Consider the following 21,288-nt stretch of genomic DNA (forward strand, 5'->3'; position numbering starts at 1 on the left):
GCTCGCATACTCAGATTGATTAACACTGTCACCAGTGTTCTTGAACAATTTAACACCAGGGTCATAAGAAGTATAGGCTGTTTTACATTCAAAGTAATTATATTTCCTTAGAATCTTTTCTACATAGTGAGATTGATCTAAAGAAATTCTCTTTTCAGAACTAGTCACTTTTATGTCTAAGATTACACTAACTTTTCCTAAAGTCTTTTATGTTGAAGTTTGCACTCAATATTGATTTCACATCATTTATGATGTGCAAGTTCGACCCAAAGATCAACAAATCATTTATATATAGACACAGGATAGTGCAAAGATTATTTTAAAACTTATAGTAGATGCATTTGTCACTTTCATTAACCTTGAAACCTTTAGATAGGATTAGGTCATCAAACTTTTCATGCCATTACTTAGAAGCTTGTTTCAGTCCATAGAGAGATTCATCTAATTTACACACCTTCTTTTCTTAGCCATGGACTACAAAGCCCTCAGGTTGTTCCACGTAAATCTCTTTTTCAAGTTCTCCGTTTAGAAAGGCAGTCTTTACATCCATCTGATGTACTACAAGGTTATAAAAGGCAACAAGAGAAAACAGAATATGAATTGAGGTAATTCTAGTGATAGGAGAGAAGGTGTTCAAGAGATCTACGTTTTCTCTTTGTTTAAATCCTTCTGCCACTAACCTGGCTTTAAACTTGTCAACAGTTTCATCAGGTCTAAGTTTCTTTCTTAAGATCCATTTGCACCCTATTGCCTTACAACCTGGGGGTAGATCTACTAAGTGCCAAGTCCTATTTGACTCAAGTTTATATCATCATTTATGGCTTCTTGCCATAGGTTGGGATCTACTGAGGACGAAGCAACGTTTAGATCTTTAGGATCTTCTTCTACATTATAGGTCTGTAAGTCATCCCCGAAATCCTCGAAAGTTCTAGTTCTTTTGCTTCTTCTAGGTTATGAGTAGGTTTCCTCTGTAGAGGTAGGATTTTTGATTGAGGTTAAACTACTGGATCCTGAGCCCCTACTATTCCTTGATTTAAAAGGAAATCTATCCTCAAAGAAGTCGACATCATTTGACTCAATGATACTTGGTTTACTAGATCATAGAACCTATAAACTTTACTATTTAAGGCATAACCTATAAAGACGCACTCATAGGTTCTACTAGCTAGCTTTCTTCTTTTCGGGTCTGGAATCCTTACAAAGGCTAGATAACTCCATGTTCTAAAATAAGATAAGATTGGTTTCTTATTCTTGAAAATTTCGTAAGGTGAAGTTGTGTTTATAGACTTTGGGATTCTATGTAGGACATAACACACAGTAAGGATGATTTCACCCTACCAATAAGATGCGGCTCAGCAACTACTAGCTAAGCTAAAGTTCTATTTTTTCTTTCGGCTTTTCCATTCATTTCAGGAGAGTAAGGTGCGGTCTGTCCGTGTATTATTCCATGTGAGTTAAAGAACTCATTAAAGTTTTCTGAGTCGTACTCAGTTCCTCTATGTTTACGAAGTCTTTAAATCTTTCTATTAAACTGATTCTCTACTTCAGAAAAAAAATAATTTGAAGGCATCAAAAGCATCACTTTTATTTTTCAGCAGATAAAGTAAACTCAGAGCAGTTATCAATAAAAGTAACAAAACATCTTTTACTATTCCTAGTCAAGATGCCATCAAATTCATTCGTGGATAACTTAGGTATCATTTCCAGCTTAATCATGTTACTAATTAGATTCTTATTCACATGACAGAGTCTAGCATGCCAAACATTCATAGAACACAATATATACACAAAAGATTTCATTTTATTAAGGTCTAAAATTAATTTGGACATTCCCTAAGTTGCATACCCCTTCTCTACGAATACATTATTTTGGTGAGGGTATATAAGTCTGCCCCTATAGTTTGAGTAAACCGGACTTTATTGAGGAGATAGCCTGAGACCAAATTCTTTCTTATCTCCAAAGTGTGCAGGACGTCCTTCAATGTAAGGGTCTTCCTGAAGGTAAACTTTAGTTCCACCTTGCCGATTCCAACAACTTTCGTGGAGTGGTGATCCCCCAATAGAATATTCTTATTCTTAGTTTCAGTATAATTTTTAAAGAGACTAAGGTCGTGACAGACATGGCGCATAGCGCCAGTGTCTATCCATCACTGATCACATTTACTTCTGTGATCATGACAACTAACGGTTCTTTTATCAGGTTCGCCTGTCCAGCAGGACGACGCCTGCTCCTACGGTTCCTAGCCATGTGTCCAGGTTTATTATAATTAAAACAAAGAAACTATACAGTTTCTCTTGAAGGGTGTTTCTGTTTTTTCTGTTGCTTCTGGTTGCTAGAGCCACAGTTTTGACCTTTCCTATCTGTCCCATTTGATTTTTGGTCAGGTTTTACCACGGCAGAGGCGGGTCTCCCAGGTACGAAATTCATCTCCCCTTTCTGGTCCTACTTCCGAGCTTCCTTCTCAATCCTTAGCCAGGTGATAAGACACTCCAAGGAAAACCCCTTGGTCTTATGCTTAAAAGTGTTCTTAAAGTCCTTCCACAAGGAGAGAAATTTATCAATAATAACAACAACTTAGAATTGTTCGCCTAGAGGCATACCTTCAATAATTATCTCATGGGCTATCTTCTGCAGTTCATGGGTCTGGGCCTTCATAGATTTGTCATTCGGCATCTGGAATTTGAGATAACGGTTGACAACATATTTCTTCGACTCGGCCTCCTCGGTGACGTACTTCTTTTGTAGGATGTCCCAGACCTCCTTTGCTGTCTTCATTATGCTATAGTAGTTAGATCATCAGTCAAACCATTTAATATAAAGTTCTTACATAGAAAACCTTTCTCCTCCACAGTCAGCAACTTCTTTTATCTGCTGTTTAGTTGGTTCTTCTAAAGAGGTGATCGGCTTATCTCTGGTATATGTGTTGGTAATTTTCTTGACGGTCAAAAAGAACAACATCTTTTGCTTCCACTGTTTGAAGTTCGCTCTTTTGAACAAGAATGGACGGTTGCGGTCGGATGTCATAATGTTGTTGTTGCTAGTGAAGGCCATTAGTGATATGGTACAGAATCGTCTTAAAATTGTTATAAATGTGAAGACCTTCAGACGAAGAACAGGACAATCGCAAATGGTCAGGAAACAGCGATCGAGCAAAGAATGAAACCTACAAAACAAAAACTAATTATAGGCCGAGTCACAAAGCTTACTCCTTTTAAGATGTTTCGCGGTTCTACCCAAGTGTGTAAGCAGGTCAGGAATGCTGCCACGTCGTCCTTAGGATGAAACAACCCAAAAAAGAAAATCCAATCGAAAGTACACTGTTCTCGACCGAAACACACACCCTTCTGACTAAATGCTCGAAAAACAGAAATGGAGAAAGAAAGAAAGCAGAGGAGAGCAATGAGAAATGAAGGAAAAAATTGTTGTGTTCTGAACTGTTAAAGGACGTGCCTTTTATAGGCCATTAGAGCTGAAATGCCGTGAGAGAGAAACAGGGTCAACCTCTAACGTGCATGCGGAAGACCTAGACGGAAGACGGGGATGTAGCCAAAAGAGATTTTTTTCCTTTTTAAAAAGAAAATAAAAATTATGAGATGAATAACAAAATAATAATAATATTTTTATTATAGTACACAGACGCGCACCTTGCCTCCCACGCCCACTTGTCCGCGCGTGTAGGACATCCACCAAACCCACATTGGTCTATCTCTTCAGTCCCTCCAAAATATGGGTACCCTTGAGGCCCAAACCCATAGTGCAAGGTTGGAGTACAAAAGGGAGACTTTCTTTTCAAAATTCTCCAAAATGGGATTCTCCAACCAAAGATTGATTCCCTCATTTTTTTAAAAATTCACCCAACAATGATCCACAACAAACATGCACGTAACTGAAAGTACCCCCCCCACTCATGCAATCGTAAGTGACACATAATTGTTTCATAACTCTTTCAACTCTTCAATCGGTGGTTGTAAATAAACGTCAATTTCTTTTCCAGGAGACGATGGTCCTGGTATTAGTAAAGACATGAAAAAATTAGACTATAGTCCTCTTTTTCAAAACATTTCCACCCTCCAGCATCTGTTGGATATCGCAACACGCCATTGATTTCGATTCGTTTATCCTTATGTCATCGCATCTCAAAAGCAATGTGTTTTGATGAAAACAATCGTTTCAACCTCGGTGTTAATGAAAAATGACGTAAATTTTTGTTTGGGATCTTCTTATTCTTGTCATCCTTTATTTTGTATCGAGACTTACCACACACTAGACAACTTTGACAATTAGAATATCTTTTCCAAAATAAAACATAGTCATACTTGCAAGCATGAATAGAATAATATCCTAGTCCTAGGTCACGTAATTTTCTCTTAGCTTCGTAAAAAGAACTAGGAATACATGCACCAGTTGGAAAGACATTTTTCAACAAATCTAGTAACATATCAAAGGATTTTTTACTCCAATTATTGAGAACCTTAATATACATCAATCTCACCAAGAAGTTTAATGAGGAAAATTTTCTACAAATAGGGTACAACGAGTTACGTGTTTCATCCATCAACTCCTAAAAAATGTTTGAAGTATCCCTTTGTTCAATGTTCTCGGATATTTCATTTCCAAAGTCTTTTTCATCTTCATCATATGCCATTTTTCTCATCGGTCTTTGCAAATCATTTAAAATATTGAACAACTCATCACCATCATTGTGTTAGTAGGTTCTAAAGGAACTCGATATGAAAGAGATCCATGAGCGGAAACGAATTGCCCAAATCCGATTTTGATTGAAAACATACATTTACAGTAAAACAAACAAATTATACATTCTAAGTAAATTATAGCATGCTTTTTAAACATGATACATAAGTCAAGGGATTATTATACCTTTGAAGAACACTTCTTCTTGTGAATCCCTCAAACGGTCATGAACTCGAACACAGTAGTAAACTTGAAGACTTTCTTCAAAAAAATCACGAACCAAAAGTAGACACAACCATTTGAATTCTTAAGGAACTCTAAATCTAGAGAACCAGTGAATGGAAATAGATTGTTTTAAACTCCATTGAGAATGAACACATACATTTACAGTCATTTAGAAACGATTATGCATAAAGAATAAATTACAACATGCTTCTTAATTTAAAATCAAAGGATCGAGTAATATTACCTTTGAAGAACTCTTTCTTCATGTATTTTCCTCGATCAATCACCAACGCGTCCAAACAACACGAACACAACGATCAACTGAAAGATCCTCAATCACCAGCGAGTACAACTCGATCCTCGAATAGAACAAGACACAACCACAAGATTACCTTGGTATTTTCGATGTGAGAATTCAGGAGTTTTGGGCTCTGTATGATTTTGGATAGAGGGAAGGAGGAGGATCGAGTATGCTATCAAACGATCGTGTAGAAAAAGAAGTCTATCGTATAGACTTGATACTCAATCGTGTAGAAGAAGAATTCTATCGCATAGACTTGATACTCGATCGTATAGTCTCTCAAGCTATCGTCTAGTATATTCGGTGTTATCGCATAGACACTCGATTAATAATCCGATAGCGATTTCTGTAAGATCTATCCAATTCTTGATTTGAAAAACTATTTTTTCTTTTATCTCACAGTTACCATAAAATCGTGAATAACCACTCATCAATGTCAGTTATTTAAAAAAGAAATATTAATTATCATATAATTAATAAATTATAAATAAATATAATAACTAACTTATCATATTATATTTATAACCTATAGTTTTAATATTGCATCATATGCAATATATAAACCATAGTTCTTTTTATATTTTATAGTATTTAATATAAATCATATTTATATTAATTCTTCCAATCAAATAATAATGTATCAAATATATCATTTTAATTATATCATATATAATTTAATTAATTTAATTACATCATATATAATCAAGAACTAACCCAAAATCTGATTCTCAATATGACTCCATTGAGTTAGCAAGGGGACCTTATGGATCTGTAGCTTAGAGCTTCAATGGTACGTGAATAACTGACTAAACTCTTTAATCACGATATCCACCATCCGTTAACTGTTGGACCCTCCACTAAAGACCGACAGTTGCACTATTCGCACTACATATATATTTCTATGTCCATTGGATATAACCAATCAACAGTGCGATGACCCTACACAAATCGCTCGTAAGTACAATTGGATCAATTTACCGTTTTGCCCATGTAGTTACATCTTACTCCCTAAGTATCACTGTTTGCTTTAATAAACAATAAGTCATAGTCTCAATACGACCGAGTCCTCTCTTCCCACGAGAGAGTGTGACCACTATGTTCAAGACCCGAAATCAGGCCTTAAGGGAGCAATTTATCTACTTACCCCTGCATCAAGGAATGAGTAAATTTCGTCTTGTGTAGCTGAGTTCTCAGCTCCCCAATCAGACGAATTCCTAAAATGGTAGGCTTGTTGAGTTGGCAATCTAGCCACTCTCACCCATACAAATCAAAGAACCGCCTTCATGAGTAGGAGTTCCCAACTCACTCAGGATTCAGGTCATGTCACCTATGGTCATCCTAGTGAAATGTAAGTCTTTATTATCAATGGTGTTATATAAAGAGACTAATCATTTCGTGGTTCGGTCTTATAAAAATTCTTTGTATAGGATACCCCCGATCGCATGTCTCCATATGAATAATTAGGATTAGATCATTTGTAGCACTTTACTGAAGGAAATCTAACACGAGGATTTCCATGAGCAGCGGAAAGATCACTCTGAATTACAATCGTATATGAATTTTACAATTACAATCTCAAATAGAAACATATGATTATGCATTAAATATAGAAATTATAGCATGATATACAAATGATCAAGGACAAGAGTAACACACTTTAGTCGACTCATCATAAAGCTCTTTGATAAAAAACGCTCGAACACAACAATACAGCAACACAACAACACACGAACGCTTGTGCAACACGACTGCTACGCTGCACGAACTCTGCGATCGCCAAGGTCACGAACACCCCGAACAACACGAACGGCCTCCATAGAACATCGACAGTGTTGAGATGAGTATGACACCACCAAGAAGGCTACCTTGGTATTCTCGGTGTGAGTCCAGGGTAGGCTTTGTGTGGACTTGGTTTGAGGCAGAAAGTAGGAGGAAACACAATCGTGTAAACGATTGAGTAAGTCGGAGATGGAAGAACCTATTGTATAGGTCGATGCCCAATCGTTTAGGAAAAGCTAAGCGATCATCTAGCAAAATCTATGCGATCGTTAGCTTATCACTTAGCTGAGTGTCTATTGCCTAAAAATACTCCACGGTCATTTAGCTAACTCCAATATGTCGCTTAGAAAATCTAATTTACTCAATAATTTCCCGTGAGAATATTTTCGAGATTGGAAATTTCAAAATCTGTCTTTTCTTTTCTTATTAAAAATAGGCAAACATTTTTCCCTTTATTTCACAGTTACCATGAAACCACCAATAATCTCACATTCAAATGGCTATTAGAGAAAAAAAGATAATTATCCAATAATTAATATTATTATAAATATAAATGATAATTAACTTACCAAAATATATTTATAACCTATAGTTTTAATATTTCATCTCATGAAATATATAAACCATAGCTCTTTTTTTATTCCATGGTACTTAATATAAATCTCATTTACATTAATCCTCCTCTAGATGTATCTCATACACCATACTGATTATATCACATATAGTCAAAATACCTCTTGTCAATTTGAACATTTCAAATCAACACCAAGAATGTTGAGCCTGAACTGGCGAACCGAAGTCACTTTCGGAACCATACTTCCTACTGCTGGCCCGGAGTAAGACATGCCACCTTAATGCACGGGACAGATTGATCCTCAATTGAATCCATTGAGTTACCAAGGAGACCTTATGGACTTGTAGCTCGAAGCTCCAACAGTATGTGAATAACTGACTAAACTCTTTAATCACGGGATCCACCATCCGTTAACTGCTAGGCACTCCACTAAAGACCGACAGCTGAACTCTCCTTACCAAGATATATTATGTGTCAATCTTAACCAATCAATAGTGCGTTAACTCTTCACAAATTGCTCGTAAGTATAGCTCGGCCAATAACCGTTATGCCCCTATAGTTACATCTAACTTCTTAAGTACCACTGATTCCTCTAATGAACATAAGTCATAGTCCTACTATGACCGAGTCCTCTTTTCCAAATAGAAGTTGTGGCCATTATGTAAGCCCCAAAATCAGTCCTTAAGGGACCAATCTCTCTACTTATCCCTGCTTCAAGGAATGAGTGAATTCCATCTTGTGTATCGAGTTCCCAACTCCCAAATTAGACAAATTCTCAAAAGGGTAGCCATGTTGAGTTGGCAATCTGGCCACTCTCACTCATACTAATCAAAGGACCGCCCTCAAAGGCAGAAGTTCCCAAAACACTCAAGATGGGGTCGTGTCACCTATGGTCGTTTAGGTGAGATGTAAGTCTCTAGTATCACGATGTTATATACATAGTCTTGTCATATCGTGGTCTGGTTTTATACAAACTCTTGGTATAGGGCACCCCCGCTCGCATGTCTCCACATGAACCGTTAGGATCTACCATCTATAGTAGTTTACAACACTTGCAAACCTTTACAAAGCGAGTCGTATCTGTAGTGTCACCAGGATCAGGTATCCCACCTCAAATCTTATACTACAGACCTGTTTAGGTTATCACTTAAGGCATGAACTACTTATATATCACATATACATGCTTAAGTTTACATAAGATAACCATGGAGCTTTGTTTATTGGATATGAGTAAATGTCATAATGAAATAATAGTTATTTTATTCATAAAACAATATGTATTATTACAAACAACGAGACTCCAGGAGAATTGGTATCCTAACATTTACAACACTTGTAACATCTACAAGTGGAATATATCCGTAGTGCCACTAGGATAAGGTATCCCTCGTTTATCCATATACTACAGTCCATTTAGGTTATTATTTAAACAAGATCAACCTGTATGTCTTTACATACTTGTTTAAATTTACATAAAATAACCTCGGGCCTTAGTTTATTGGATTGAGTCAATGCTTATAAAATAACACTTATTTTATTAACAATAGTATGTTTACAAAGTTTACAAACTACGAGACTACTAGGAGATTTATGACACCATTCCTAACAAATTCCTCGGTATACTCGAGGTGAGAACCGAGGAGTTGTGGGTTCTGACTATTTTGGTTAGGAGGGAGTTTGAGAGTTCTGAAGAGGAAGACGATCGAGGAAGAGGCACTATTGTATAGTGTCTACTTTAATCATTTAGTGTTTCTGTATGTTGTGTAGTCTTATTAGGAAGAAAAAAATCATAAAATCTTTTATTCCATTTTGCCATAAAAAACCAACTAACCACCCACTAAAGTAGTTGGAGAGAAAATAGGATTATTATTCAAAATAATAAATAATGTAAATAAATATGATAATCAACTTATCATATTATTTTTATAACCTATAGTTTTAATATTGCTTCATATACAATATAAACTATAGTTCTTTTTCTCTATTTTATGGCATTTAATATAAATCATATTTATATTAAATTTAACAACTATGAATCTTATTCATAGAAAATATATTTGAATCACATTCAAATATTTACTCCTCCAATTAAATTATAATGTATCAAATACATTATGTTAATTATATCATATATAATTGAATGAAATTTAATTATATTCCTCTTATTAATTTGAACAATTCAAATTAACCCAAAAACTGATTCTCAACTAAATCCTTTTGAGCTACCAAGGGGACCTTATGGACCTAGTTCTAACGGTACGTGGATAATTAATTAAACTCTTTAATTACATTATCCACCGTCCTTTAATTATCGTGACTCCACTAAAGACCGACAACTGCACTCTTCGCACTACAGATATATTTATATGTCCATTGGATATAACCAATCAACAGTACGATGACCCTTCACAAATTGTTCGTACGTAGAGCTGGGCCAAATTACCGTTTTGCCCTTGTAGTTACATCTAACTCCTTGAGTACCACTGATTCCTCTAATGAACAATAGATCATAATTTTCCTATGGCTAAATCCCTCTTAGGCCAGAAAAGGGTTTGGTGCCACATTATTCAAGACCCGGAATCAGCCCTTAAGGGAGCAATTTATCTACTTACCCTTGCTTCAGGTAAATAGTGAGTTCCATCTTGTGTAGCTGAATTCCCAACTCCCCAATCAGACGAATCCCCAAAATGGCAGGCTTGTTGAATCAACGATCTTGCCACTCTCACCCATACAAATCAAAGGACCACTCTCATAGGCAAGAGTTCACAACTCACTCAGGATTAAAGTCATGTTACCTATGGTCATCCTAGTGAAATGAAAGTCTCTATTATGAACAGCGTTATATAATGAGACTAAGCATGTCGTGGTCTGATCTTATACAAACTCCTTTGTATAGAATATCCCCGCTCGCATGTCTAATACATGAATAATCAGAAACAATTGTAACATCTACAACGTGGGTCATACTCGTAGTGTCACTAGGATAAGGTATCTAGCCTTATCCATATACTACAGACCGTTTAGGTTATCACTTAAACATGATCCACTTGTATGTCTCCACATACATGTTTAAGTTACAACGATAATCTTGGATGTTAGTTTATTGGCTTTTGGTTAATGCAACTAAAATATCACATATTTCATAAACAAAGTGAATAAAATATCAAGTATTATTAATCACAGACAAGTTTGTTCATACAAGGTTTACAAACTATAGGACCTTATGAGATTTAGGGTATCAACCCCAATACTTCCCTTAATCCATCATCCGCTGAAGAAGCTAAAGGAGTCCTAACTCTTTGAAATTGAGCTAAATTTACCTATTCTCCATGATAAATTCATCGACTATATGAAGGATATATTCCATTAACAAATAAATGTCATTCTACTCCATCTAATGTCTGATACATTTAATTTTGAAAATTTTTACACGGACATCTCGTTTTCCCTCTCCATTTACATGACACTTTGCCACTTCCATGAATTGTACAACTCCGTCAATGTACTCTCTTGAGAATCCATCTCTAAGCTTAATCCAATCATTGTTGGTTGAACCAAATGAATAAAACATGTCTAAGTTTTGGCTATATGAAGGAGATATTCCACTATCTCGAAGTTTTGGCCTTTATGATGAAAACAAGAGAGAAATCGCCATATTTCTAGTGTTCCTTCTTACTTTATAGAAGGATTGGTCTGCATCAAGCATGTGACGATAACATTAGTAAGGAAAAAGGGTCAAATATTTATGATTGTGAACCTTTACTGATAAAAGCTAAATAAATGAAGCTAAAGGGTCAAATGTTTTCCCTTTTCTATTTTTTTTTCAAAGTTTTCATTTTTCCTCACAATCTTTTTAATCAATCAAACAAAACGACCCTTTACTTGAGTTTTTTTTGATGATATGATATCAAATTTACTTTTATCTATCAACTTAAGTTTTTCGGGTCAATCGATAATTTAGCACTAGCAAGTAAAAAGTGTGAAATTTAGTTAATTTTCTTTAAACATCCTTAGCAATTCCATTTTAAAACTTAAAGCATATTATATCTACAAAAAGGAAAGATTAAACTTCAATATTAACAAATTAATCTCATGTACAAAACTAAAACCAAAATACACAAATAATTCATCATTCATTATATCCATTCATATACAAACCAAAGATAGAAGAACAATTTCATTCATAAACAAATGAATATCCTAATTCCAATCTGAAACAAAACCCCTTATCAGAATAATAACACAAACACAACCTACGAATAACATTTATTAGAAAAAAGCAAAGAGGAGAAGAACCAACCAGTATGTGTGATAGTAGTATGCGGAGTTAGTGTGTGATGACATGTCGAGGTAGCGTACATTGGCGTTCGGTGTTGGAGCGGTGGTCGTTTGTGTAAAAAAATGGAGGGGGAAAGGGAATATAACAGGGAAAGGAAAAGTAGGGGTGAATCAGTAGGGTGGGGAAGGAAAAGGGAAAGAATGGTGGGGTGGGGGATAAGGGAATCGGTGAGGGGGATAAGGGAATCGGTGAGGGGGGAGAAAAGGGAAAGGAAGAGTGGGGNTAATGACTTTTCCCTACACATATTTTTGTCGGGAAAAGTTTTAATTTTCGTCGGCATAAATTTTTAAAAAAATATGCACGTTACTCTATTTTGGCCAATGCATTAAATTTTCGTCGAGATAAATATGCCTATGCCAATGCATTAAATTCACGTTACTCTTGTGGTGATAAGTCATGTAAAAATCCAATACCTAATTGAGTTTGGGTTTTTAGTTAGTTTTGCACTTTTACCTCATATTTTTCGTTGTGAACATTTATGAATGGTTTTATTTGTTTCATGTACTTATAAAATTTGTTATTTTTTTAATACATGTTAATTTTTCCATCTATTATTACTATATTTGATATGTTGTTCCTCGTACTTTTGCAATATTTAGTTACACTGTAATTATTACTATTTAACGTTTTCACATCTCTTTTGCAATATTTATTTTCTTTTTTAAATGTGTATGACACTGTAATTATCACTACTTTAAGATTTTTCACTTCTGTCATGATCTTTGTATTTCTATCTTAGGAAAGACTTAAATAGTAACACTTTTCTTGTTTTATATTTTCACTCAAGGAATCTATGAATAGTGTTTTTTTTCCTCAATGGTTCATGTTTTTGCTCATTCATTCACTCATGATATGCATTTGTCGATTGTATTTGTACATAATTTTAAACGATGTGCAATGTTATAAAATATTGGTCATCATTCTAAAACTATAATGATATATAGTTATTTGTCAAATTAGATTGTTTAATTTAATTATCAGTTTTGACTAACTGTTATTTATCTAATTCAAATAAACTTTTTATCAATATTTATGAATGATTAGATATGTAAATAGAATTACAGACTTCAATTCGCTTCATTGGCAGGATAATTAAAAGGAAACAAAATAAAAGGACCATAAAATGCATTAATTGTAATTAAAAAGTTATTTAAAACATAAACTAAGAGGTTGGTCTAAACAAAAAAACATGAATTCAGAAGTTCCAATTTTAGGAAACTTTAATCCAAAATAGTATATTCATCAGTGATCATATTCTTTTACGCCGGACTCAAGTGAAGGTCAAAGAATGGGCCATTCTCGTCAACATATTCTTTAGATTTTGTGGCACTTTGCCCTCCACTGAATCCATATACAAGTAATTGGTGTGTAGCATTCCAAGTTTTTTATAATTCAAATTTTGTATTTTCGTAAAATATGGGGACAATTTTGTTAATTTTTGAAATTCAGTTTTGTTTAAAGGAAACATTTGGATCTATGTTGCATTAATTTAATTTTAAGTTAATATCGAGAATGAAATTTAAATTCAGAGAAAATTGTTTTGATTTTTGGAATTTGAAGAGAAAAAGGAAAGAGTTTTAAGAATATATATATATATATATATATATATTGAAGAAAGTAATAAGATAAAAATAATTTAGTATAAAATAAAATAGTTTAAAATAAAGTAAAATAAAATTTTATTTATTTATTTAATTGATTATTTATCTCTCATTTTTCCCCTCTGGCATGAAAATCGAAGAGTCTTTCCCTTCAACCTCGCACGCGCCTCCTTCCCCTCTCCGCAAACCCTCGCCATCAGCTTCCCCCGCATCGCTAGCCGCCGCTCGTCCTCACTGTTGGTCACTCGTCGGTAGAGTGTCACCCCCGCAGAAGCCATTGCTCACGCCACACTGTTCGTCCGCCGCTCGCCTATCCAGCCGTGCGCGTCAGATCTGTATGACGTCAGACCGCCCAAAGTCACCGTGCGCTCTAGCCATCTTCGTCGCTCTGTCCACCTGCGTGTTTGAGACGTCGTCGACACCTTCCAGACGCCGTCAGTCGTTGCCACGTGTCAATTCGGCCGTCTGACATCACCTATTGCCATTCAGCCGCTGTTTGAGTCGAAACCTTTTGGGTGAGCTTTAGATTCAGGGCTTGGAAGTTTTGAGGTGACTTATCAAATGCAAGACCAATTTTGACAAAGGTTGTTAAATTGTGGTAAATTTTCCTCGGTAAGCAAATTGGGAACGTTTGGACTAAATTGAATTTAGACCCCAAAGGATTAATTTAAATTTTGGACTCTTCATTTTAGACCATGGCTGCTAAACTAAATTTAGTAATTTATGTTATAGGGTGAATTCAAATTTATTCAAAAGCTTTAAGGAGACTATTTTCATGGACTATTATTTGTGACCAAATTTGAGGTAAGTAATCCTACTACTGGAACCGACTTTATGCCGGGAGGATTGTAAGACTAGTTACAAGGATAATTTTGATTGTTTTGAGATTTAATGGACTGTTTAGAAAATATATATGAGCATGTGATAATATGTCTGAAGCATTTTAATGTATGAGCATAATTTAAAATTTTATGAGGCATATTAAAAGTACGATTGGGCATGACCCTAAATTATGAGTTAAGCGACACTACTATGAAAATGTCTTAAAATTAGGTGAAAGTTGGAGCATTTTGTTGATGTGCATATTTATGTGATTTATTATGAATGTGTAAGCTATATGATGTATTATGAAATTTCAAATATTTGATTGTTTACATGAGTTAGTGCATGAAAGTGATGTACTAGAGTGGATCCATTAATACTAGATTAATTACGTATGTTGAGATTAATTAACATGACCTTGATCAGAAGATTTTAGAGGACTCATGATTATGTGAATGTTATATGTAATATGAAGTTAGATGCAATCTCTTTTCCTTTCCAGACTATGTGACTGCATGAAAGTTATGCACGTCCAAGGACGCTAGTACATGAAAGAGATGTACTAGGGCTGGTGTATATGAAAGTGATACATACCTAGAGGGTACTGGGGGTGTACATAAGAGGTGCACGCTCAATGGGTTATGTGTATACGAAAGAGGTGTATACATAACCATGTGTACGAAAGAGGTACATACTCTGTGGGTTATATGTATATGAAAGAGGTGTATACATAACCACGTGTACGAAAGAGGTACATACTCAGTGAGTTAGGTGTATACTTAACCAGGTGTACGAAAGATGTACACATTCAGTGGGTTATGTGTATACGAAAGAGGTGTATACGTAACTATGTGTACGAAAGAGGTACACATTAAGTGGATTATGTGTATACGAAAGAGGTGTATGCATAACCATATATAGTAAGAGATTGTGTTTCCTTCGGGATTCACTGGAGGTTGTGGATCATACGGGATTTACTAGAAGTAGATAAAAATTAGTTTTTCATGTATGTATGTGTCCCATGAGGACTAGAGCAGTTTATATGTTCCACCAAAGGTAGGTTGTAACGACTCGACTCCTTAGGACTTAAGTTAGGCCGTTACTAAACACATGCATGAGGGGAACTTAAAATGACACCCTATTGTGGTGAAATAAATGCTAATTAAATAAGGTAAATTTAAAAGACTTATGCATTTAATTTCAAATATTAAAAACAACGGTAGAGTACCCATAAATCATAAATGATAATAAATAAATCTAGAAGCGATTCTAAATAGTAAGTTTTAATCATCAACACTGAAAGCTAAGAAAAACATGAAAAGAAGTTTAAATCTCATGAGCGGAAGCATAAAATTGGTCCCAGTGGCTCGATCACGAATTTCGTTTGTCATTCGCCGGCGCGTCCCTACTCTTACCTGAAACATAAACATGAAAAGAAAGGGGTGAGTATAAAATACCCAGTAAGTAACCCCACTACTGGGGTCAGACTAGGCATTTGTGTCCTCTAGATGCCTACCTTTAGTGAAACATATAAACTACTCTAGTCATCATGAGACACATATATACATGAAAGACCTATTTCTATCCTACTGTAGTTAAGTATGCTCACTACATCTAGTAAGTCCCGAGGGCCCACTACCTCTAGTAAGTCTCGTAGGACCCACAACCTCTGGTGAATCCCGAAGAAAACACAATCTCTTACATACGCATGGTTATGCATACACCTCTTTCGTATACACATAAATCCACTTAATGTGTACCTCTTTCGTACACATGGTTACGTATATATCTCTTTCGTATACACATAACCCACTAAAGGTGTACCTCTTTCATACACCTGATTAAGTATACACCTCTTTCGTATACACCTAACCTATTAAGTATGTACCTCTTTTGTACATCTAGTTATGTATACACCTTTTTTCGTATACACATAACCCACTGAGTATGTACCTCTTTCGTACATCTAGTTATGTATATACCTCTTTCGTATACACATAACCCACTGAGTATGTACCTCTTTCGTACACCCCAGTACTCTCTAGGTATGTATCACTTTCATACACACCAACCCTAGTACATCTCTTTCATGAACTAGCGCCCTTGGACGTGCATTACTTTCATGCAGTCATAATATAGTCTGAAAAGGAAAGGAGATTGCATCTAACTTCATATTACATATAACATTCATCTAATCATGAATTCTCTAAAATCTCCTCATCGCCAACCCTATGTTAATTAACCTCAACATATGTATTAAATCTAGTTTTAGATGGATCAACTATAGCACATCACTTTCATGCACTAATTCATGTAAACAATACAGTATTCGGGATTTCGTAATATATCATACAATCTACACATTATCATAATAAATCGCATAACTATATAGATCAACAAATGTCTAATGCTTATTTAGCTTTAAGGCAATTCAATAGGAGTGCTACTTAACTCATCATTTAAGGGTCATGCTTAATCATCATTTAACATAACTCATAAAATTCCAAATCAAGCTCATACATAATCATATTCCGTTATGTTACCACATGCTCATATATCCATTATAAGCAGTCCATCCAACCTCAACACAATCAAAATTATTCAAAGAAAAATTGCTGTAGGATCCTCAATGTTAAATCTACAGTGTATCGCCTGACACAAAAGCAATTCCAGTAGTAAGATTACTTACTACAAAGTAAATCCAAATTAGTTCAAGCAAGCTTATCCTCTCATTGCCAAGCAAAGCCTTGAAGCGACACCTTAACAATTTTTTCGTCCAAATTGGTCTTAAACTTCAAATTTGGTGGGCCACCTCAAAATCCTCCCAAATCTTGATTCTAGAATCCCAACATTATGGGTTAATCAAACCATGCCAAAATCTTAGTTAACAATGAATCTCCAAAGTTTGAAAAAACACTTACCCACTCAGTCTCAACACTCAAAATGGACAAAACGGTGGCGAACGAAAAAGAGAGGTCTGGCAGCGCGTGGTCTCCGGCTGCAGTGCGACGAGCAATGGCCAGAAGAAACTTACGTGGCTGGGTGGCTAGGCGTCGAGTCTGCTGCTGCACCACAGATCTGACGGCTGGAAGACGGCGCGGTGCGCGGTGGTCAGAGGCTGTCTCTTATACACATCTAGATGTGTATAAGAGACAGGATGATGATGATGATGATGATGATGATGATAACTAAAAAAGGAAATAATATAATTACATTTAAATCATTTCCTTAACCACTTTATACTATTTATTTCTTTTCCTTTTTAAAAGAAAATTAATTTTTGTCATTAATTTTCAAATTGAATTTCAAAATTGAATAATTCTCACGTCAATACTTAAATTCCCACACTTATACTTCAAATCTAAAATTCCAAAAATGCCCTCCAATAACAAAATTTACTGAAATTATATAAAAAGTGAAAATTCGGGGTGTTACATAGGCATCTAGAGGACATAAATGCCTAGCCTGATCTCAGTAGTGGGGTTACTTACTGAGTATTTTATACTCACCCCTTCTCATGTTTATGTTTCAGGTAAGAGTAAGGACGCGCCGACGAATGATAAGCGAAATCCGTGATCGAGCCACTGGGACCAGTTTTATGCTTCCGCTTTTGAGATTTAGATTTTTTTTCATTTTTTTTTAACTTTCAGTTTTGATGTTTGAAGCTTACTACTAAGAATTGTTTTCAGACTTATTTATTATTATTTATGATTTATGGGTACCCTATTGTTTGTTTTTAATATTTGAATTTAATGAAGGACTTTTGAACTTACCTTATTTATTTAGCATTTATTTCACCATAAACGGGTGTCATTTTAAGTTCCATGCATACATGTCTTGAGTTCTAGGGGGTCGGGTCGTTACATGGTATATTTGTAGCATCTTTGGTTGATTTTGTAGCTATACGTCGATCCATTTCCTCTCTTCCCTTCTCTAATTCTTCTATAGCTGTCCCCAACTATCAACAATAAATAATTAGTTTAGTCAGTATAATATTGTTATTTATTTATAGAACATCATTTACATACAATTACACTTTAATTATAAAAGCTTACATGTCGTAAGATGATTTGTGTTGATTTCAAGTTTGGGTCAATCATATCCGACTTCTTTTGACCTTTTATTTTCAACAAATGAAAATTATATGTTAGTAGGGTACAAAGTCTACAAGTTTAATACAGTGCTCCATTATACTTTACATGTGTTATTCTTGTGGGCTATCGAGGCTTGCACCTCAATCGATGAATGAAATCTACTGGTTGCACAAGTTGATGGTTGAACAATTGCATCCTATCAGTAGGTAAATCAATTTTTTTTTTAATATTAATTTTAAAATTTCATTAGTTTTGCTTTCTCTTTTACCATCATTTTAATAACAAAAACAAGATATTGTTTTTTTAAAAAATTCACAGTTTCGGTTGATGATCCCTTAAAAATCGGACAGAATCTTTTTTTCTAAAATCAAAACAAATATTGGGTATTTTGAATATAAAAAATCTTGCATGCAGTGAAGAGTATGTATATCGGACTTTTTGTTTTAGCATGGAAGATTTCAAGAACAGAGAGTTGTTGTTGAAACCCTAATCCATTAATTTGTTCAGTTCGAATACCATATACGGTCAGAACACCTCCTATCTACGGTCGGAGTAGGAGCAACTCCAAGAGAATGATTGAATGAAGGACAGTCGGAGAACCTAAGGACTTCCAAGAGCAGAAGTTTGAAGATGGAAAAGCTGAAGCACTTCCCATCGACGACTAGAGCAAGAGCAACTCGAAGAGAATGATTGCATGAAGAACGGTCGAAGCCCCTATGAACCTCCAAGAGCAGAAGCTTGAAGATGAAAAGATTGTGAAGGGGAAAAGTTAGGATGAGGAAGAGGGAAAGTTTCTGAAAAGAGAAAATGACAAAAGGAAAAGTTGAGGGTAGGTTAGGTTTCTGGGAAGATGAGTTTTAAAAGCATGTTGGTGCTTTTGGGGTGGGTATAATTAGAGTGTATCTAATTTTTTATCTTATCAAGTATTGTATCTATATGGTAGGGATAGTTTGAACTTTTAAATTATTTATTATTATTTTTTATTTTAGCTTGCTATATTTTAAATGAAAAGTAAATTTGTTAATAGTTCAAATCAAAAGTTAAATTATGCTATTTTCCATCGTTACTCAATCACCATAAAGTCATCTATAGGTTTGAATTGACGGTCGTTATCATAGTTTGTCGAAAGGGATTTGATCCAAATTGTAGCCCAAGCGGAGCCTTCATCTCCCATTGTCAATAAAATTTTATGTCATCATTCGAAAGAGAGAAAAAAACAATTCTGACCCATGAATTTATCAAGTTGTATTGATTTTCCCACAGAAATTTCATTTTTCTCCAATTACACTCAAATTTAGATAACTATTTGCACTCTTAATCTTAAACTTTAAAAGTATAGCTATTTTGATCTTTCAATTAGTTTTTAGTCTAAGTATGTGCGTTCAATAAATTATGAAATATACGTACGATATTAAATTATAATTCTTAATTCAATCTTTTTTTTTTTTTTTTTAAGAGAAAAACAGTATTAGCGCTAATCAATTTTTTTTTTATATTTTTTTTATTTTTTTTTAGATTTTGACAAAAAGTATTCGATAGTGCATTGGTCAAAGTTATTATTATGTAAAATTTTATTATACTGATATTAATAAGTTTATAAATATTTTTACATTTTTGCGTTAAAATTAGTGAAAATCAAATTGAAGATAAAAATTACAATATTTGTTTAAGTTCATGGTCAGCTTGATGAAAATGAAAATTTAATATAAAAACAATTTTTTTTTGGAAAACATATTAAAACTAAGTTAAAATAATGTGATAGAATTTTTTTATCTTTAAAAAATGCTTTCAAGACAATTACGAGAGTGAGATTTAAACACAGTTACTGTGCTTGTTTTGTCAATAATATGATATAATTTGATGAAAATAATATAATTAGAAAAGTTCTAAGACAAAAATATCCAATTAATAAAGGACATAGGAGCAAAAGAAAATGTGAGAAATTTTTGCAATATTGGGCGTGGCCCACAAAAGTTTTTGCATTGGGCTAATTTTAGGAACAGTTATGAATTGGTTTGGGCCAGCGGGAAATATGGAAGGCGCGTATTGAAGGCATTCGTTACTTTGCATTTACGATACCAACAGTTTATTTGATTATTTTCTTTTTCTTCGTCGGATCTCAACTCACCCGTACGAACGAACTCAGAATTTGGAAGCTGTATGTGGATGCAACTCCACTCTCGCTTTCAGTGAAACCACCCATTCAGAAATGGAGGACGCCTACGCCAGATCTATCACTGAGGTTTGCATTGCTCTTTCACTTACCTTGTTTCTCTTCCGCTTCCTTGCATGCGAGTTTCCATCAAATTCTACGATTCAACTTTACATCACTGCTTAGGAGCTCTGGAAGAAAGTTAGACAGTTTAATTCGGAGTGTGGAATAAGAACCATTTGATATTTTATTGAGCTGTGTGTATAAATTCGCTCATTGATTCGAATTTATTGCTATCTCCAGTGGACATTTTTGTGTTAGTGCAGTTTCTCCTTTAGCTGCTTGAACTGTTAGTGCATTTTTGTGTTTGATATTTTATATTCGTATTTGTGAATTTCAACAGGTCTTGGATTTCTTTGGGGTTGACCCATCACAAGGTCTCACAGATGATCAGGTACTAGGAATTTTGTGGGTCAGGCTAGAATATTGATTGATGTTCATCCAATTTAAAAATTTTAAGCTGCTGCAAACTCTGTGGTGGTTTCATTTTGTGCAATTTTTTTTTTTTTTTTTTTTTTTTTTTTTTTTTTTTTTTTTTGGTATTTCAGGTTTTACATCATGCTAAACTTTATGGAAAAAACTGTAAGTTTCTGACTCTTGAATTTAGACTAGAGTGTTTATACTTCCATATTTGATCCTTTGATTATT

At 34.6% G+C, this 21,288-nt stretch overlaps 1 protein-coding gene and 1 long non-coding RNA gene across 2 annotated transcripts in view; both read left to right on the plus strand.

Moving 5' to 3' along the window:
- The first annotated feature begins 13,646 nt into the window (after positions 1-13,646).
- On the plus strand, positions 13,647-17,942 carry LOC120076472. Its single transcript, XR_005481554.1, has 3 exons — positions 13,647-14,124; positions 14,245-14,316; positions 17,867-17,942. It is a non-coding gene; the product is annotated as an uncharacterized LOC120076472 (long non-coding RNA).
- A 2,578-nt stretch (positions 17,943-20,520) lies between these two features.
- Positions 20,521-21,288, plus strand: part of LOC120076476 (calcium-transporting ATPase 3, endoplasmic reticulum-type) — a 45,497-nt gene continuing 44,729 nt past the window's right edge. The window contains exons 1-3 of the mRNA XM_039030315.1: positions 20,521-20,670; positions 20,984-21,034; positions 21,189-21,222. Of these exons, the coding sequence (XP_038886243.1) occupies positions 20,638-20,670; positions 20,984-21,034; positions 21,189-21,222 (118 nt within the window). The 5' untranslated portion in view covers positions 20,521-20,637. The remainder of the gene's footprint in view (positions 20,671-20,983; positions 21,035-21,188; positions 21,223-21,288) is intronic.

The sequence above is a fragment of the Benincasa hispida genome, chromosome 4, assembly GCF_009727055.1.
Source record: "Benincasa hispida cultivar B227 chromosome 4, ASM972705v1, whole genome shotgun sequence".
Lineage (NCBI taxonomy): Eukaryota > Viridiplantae > Streptophyta > Magnoliopsida > Cucurbitales > Cucurbitaceae > Benincasa > Benincasa hispida.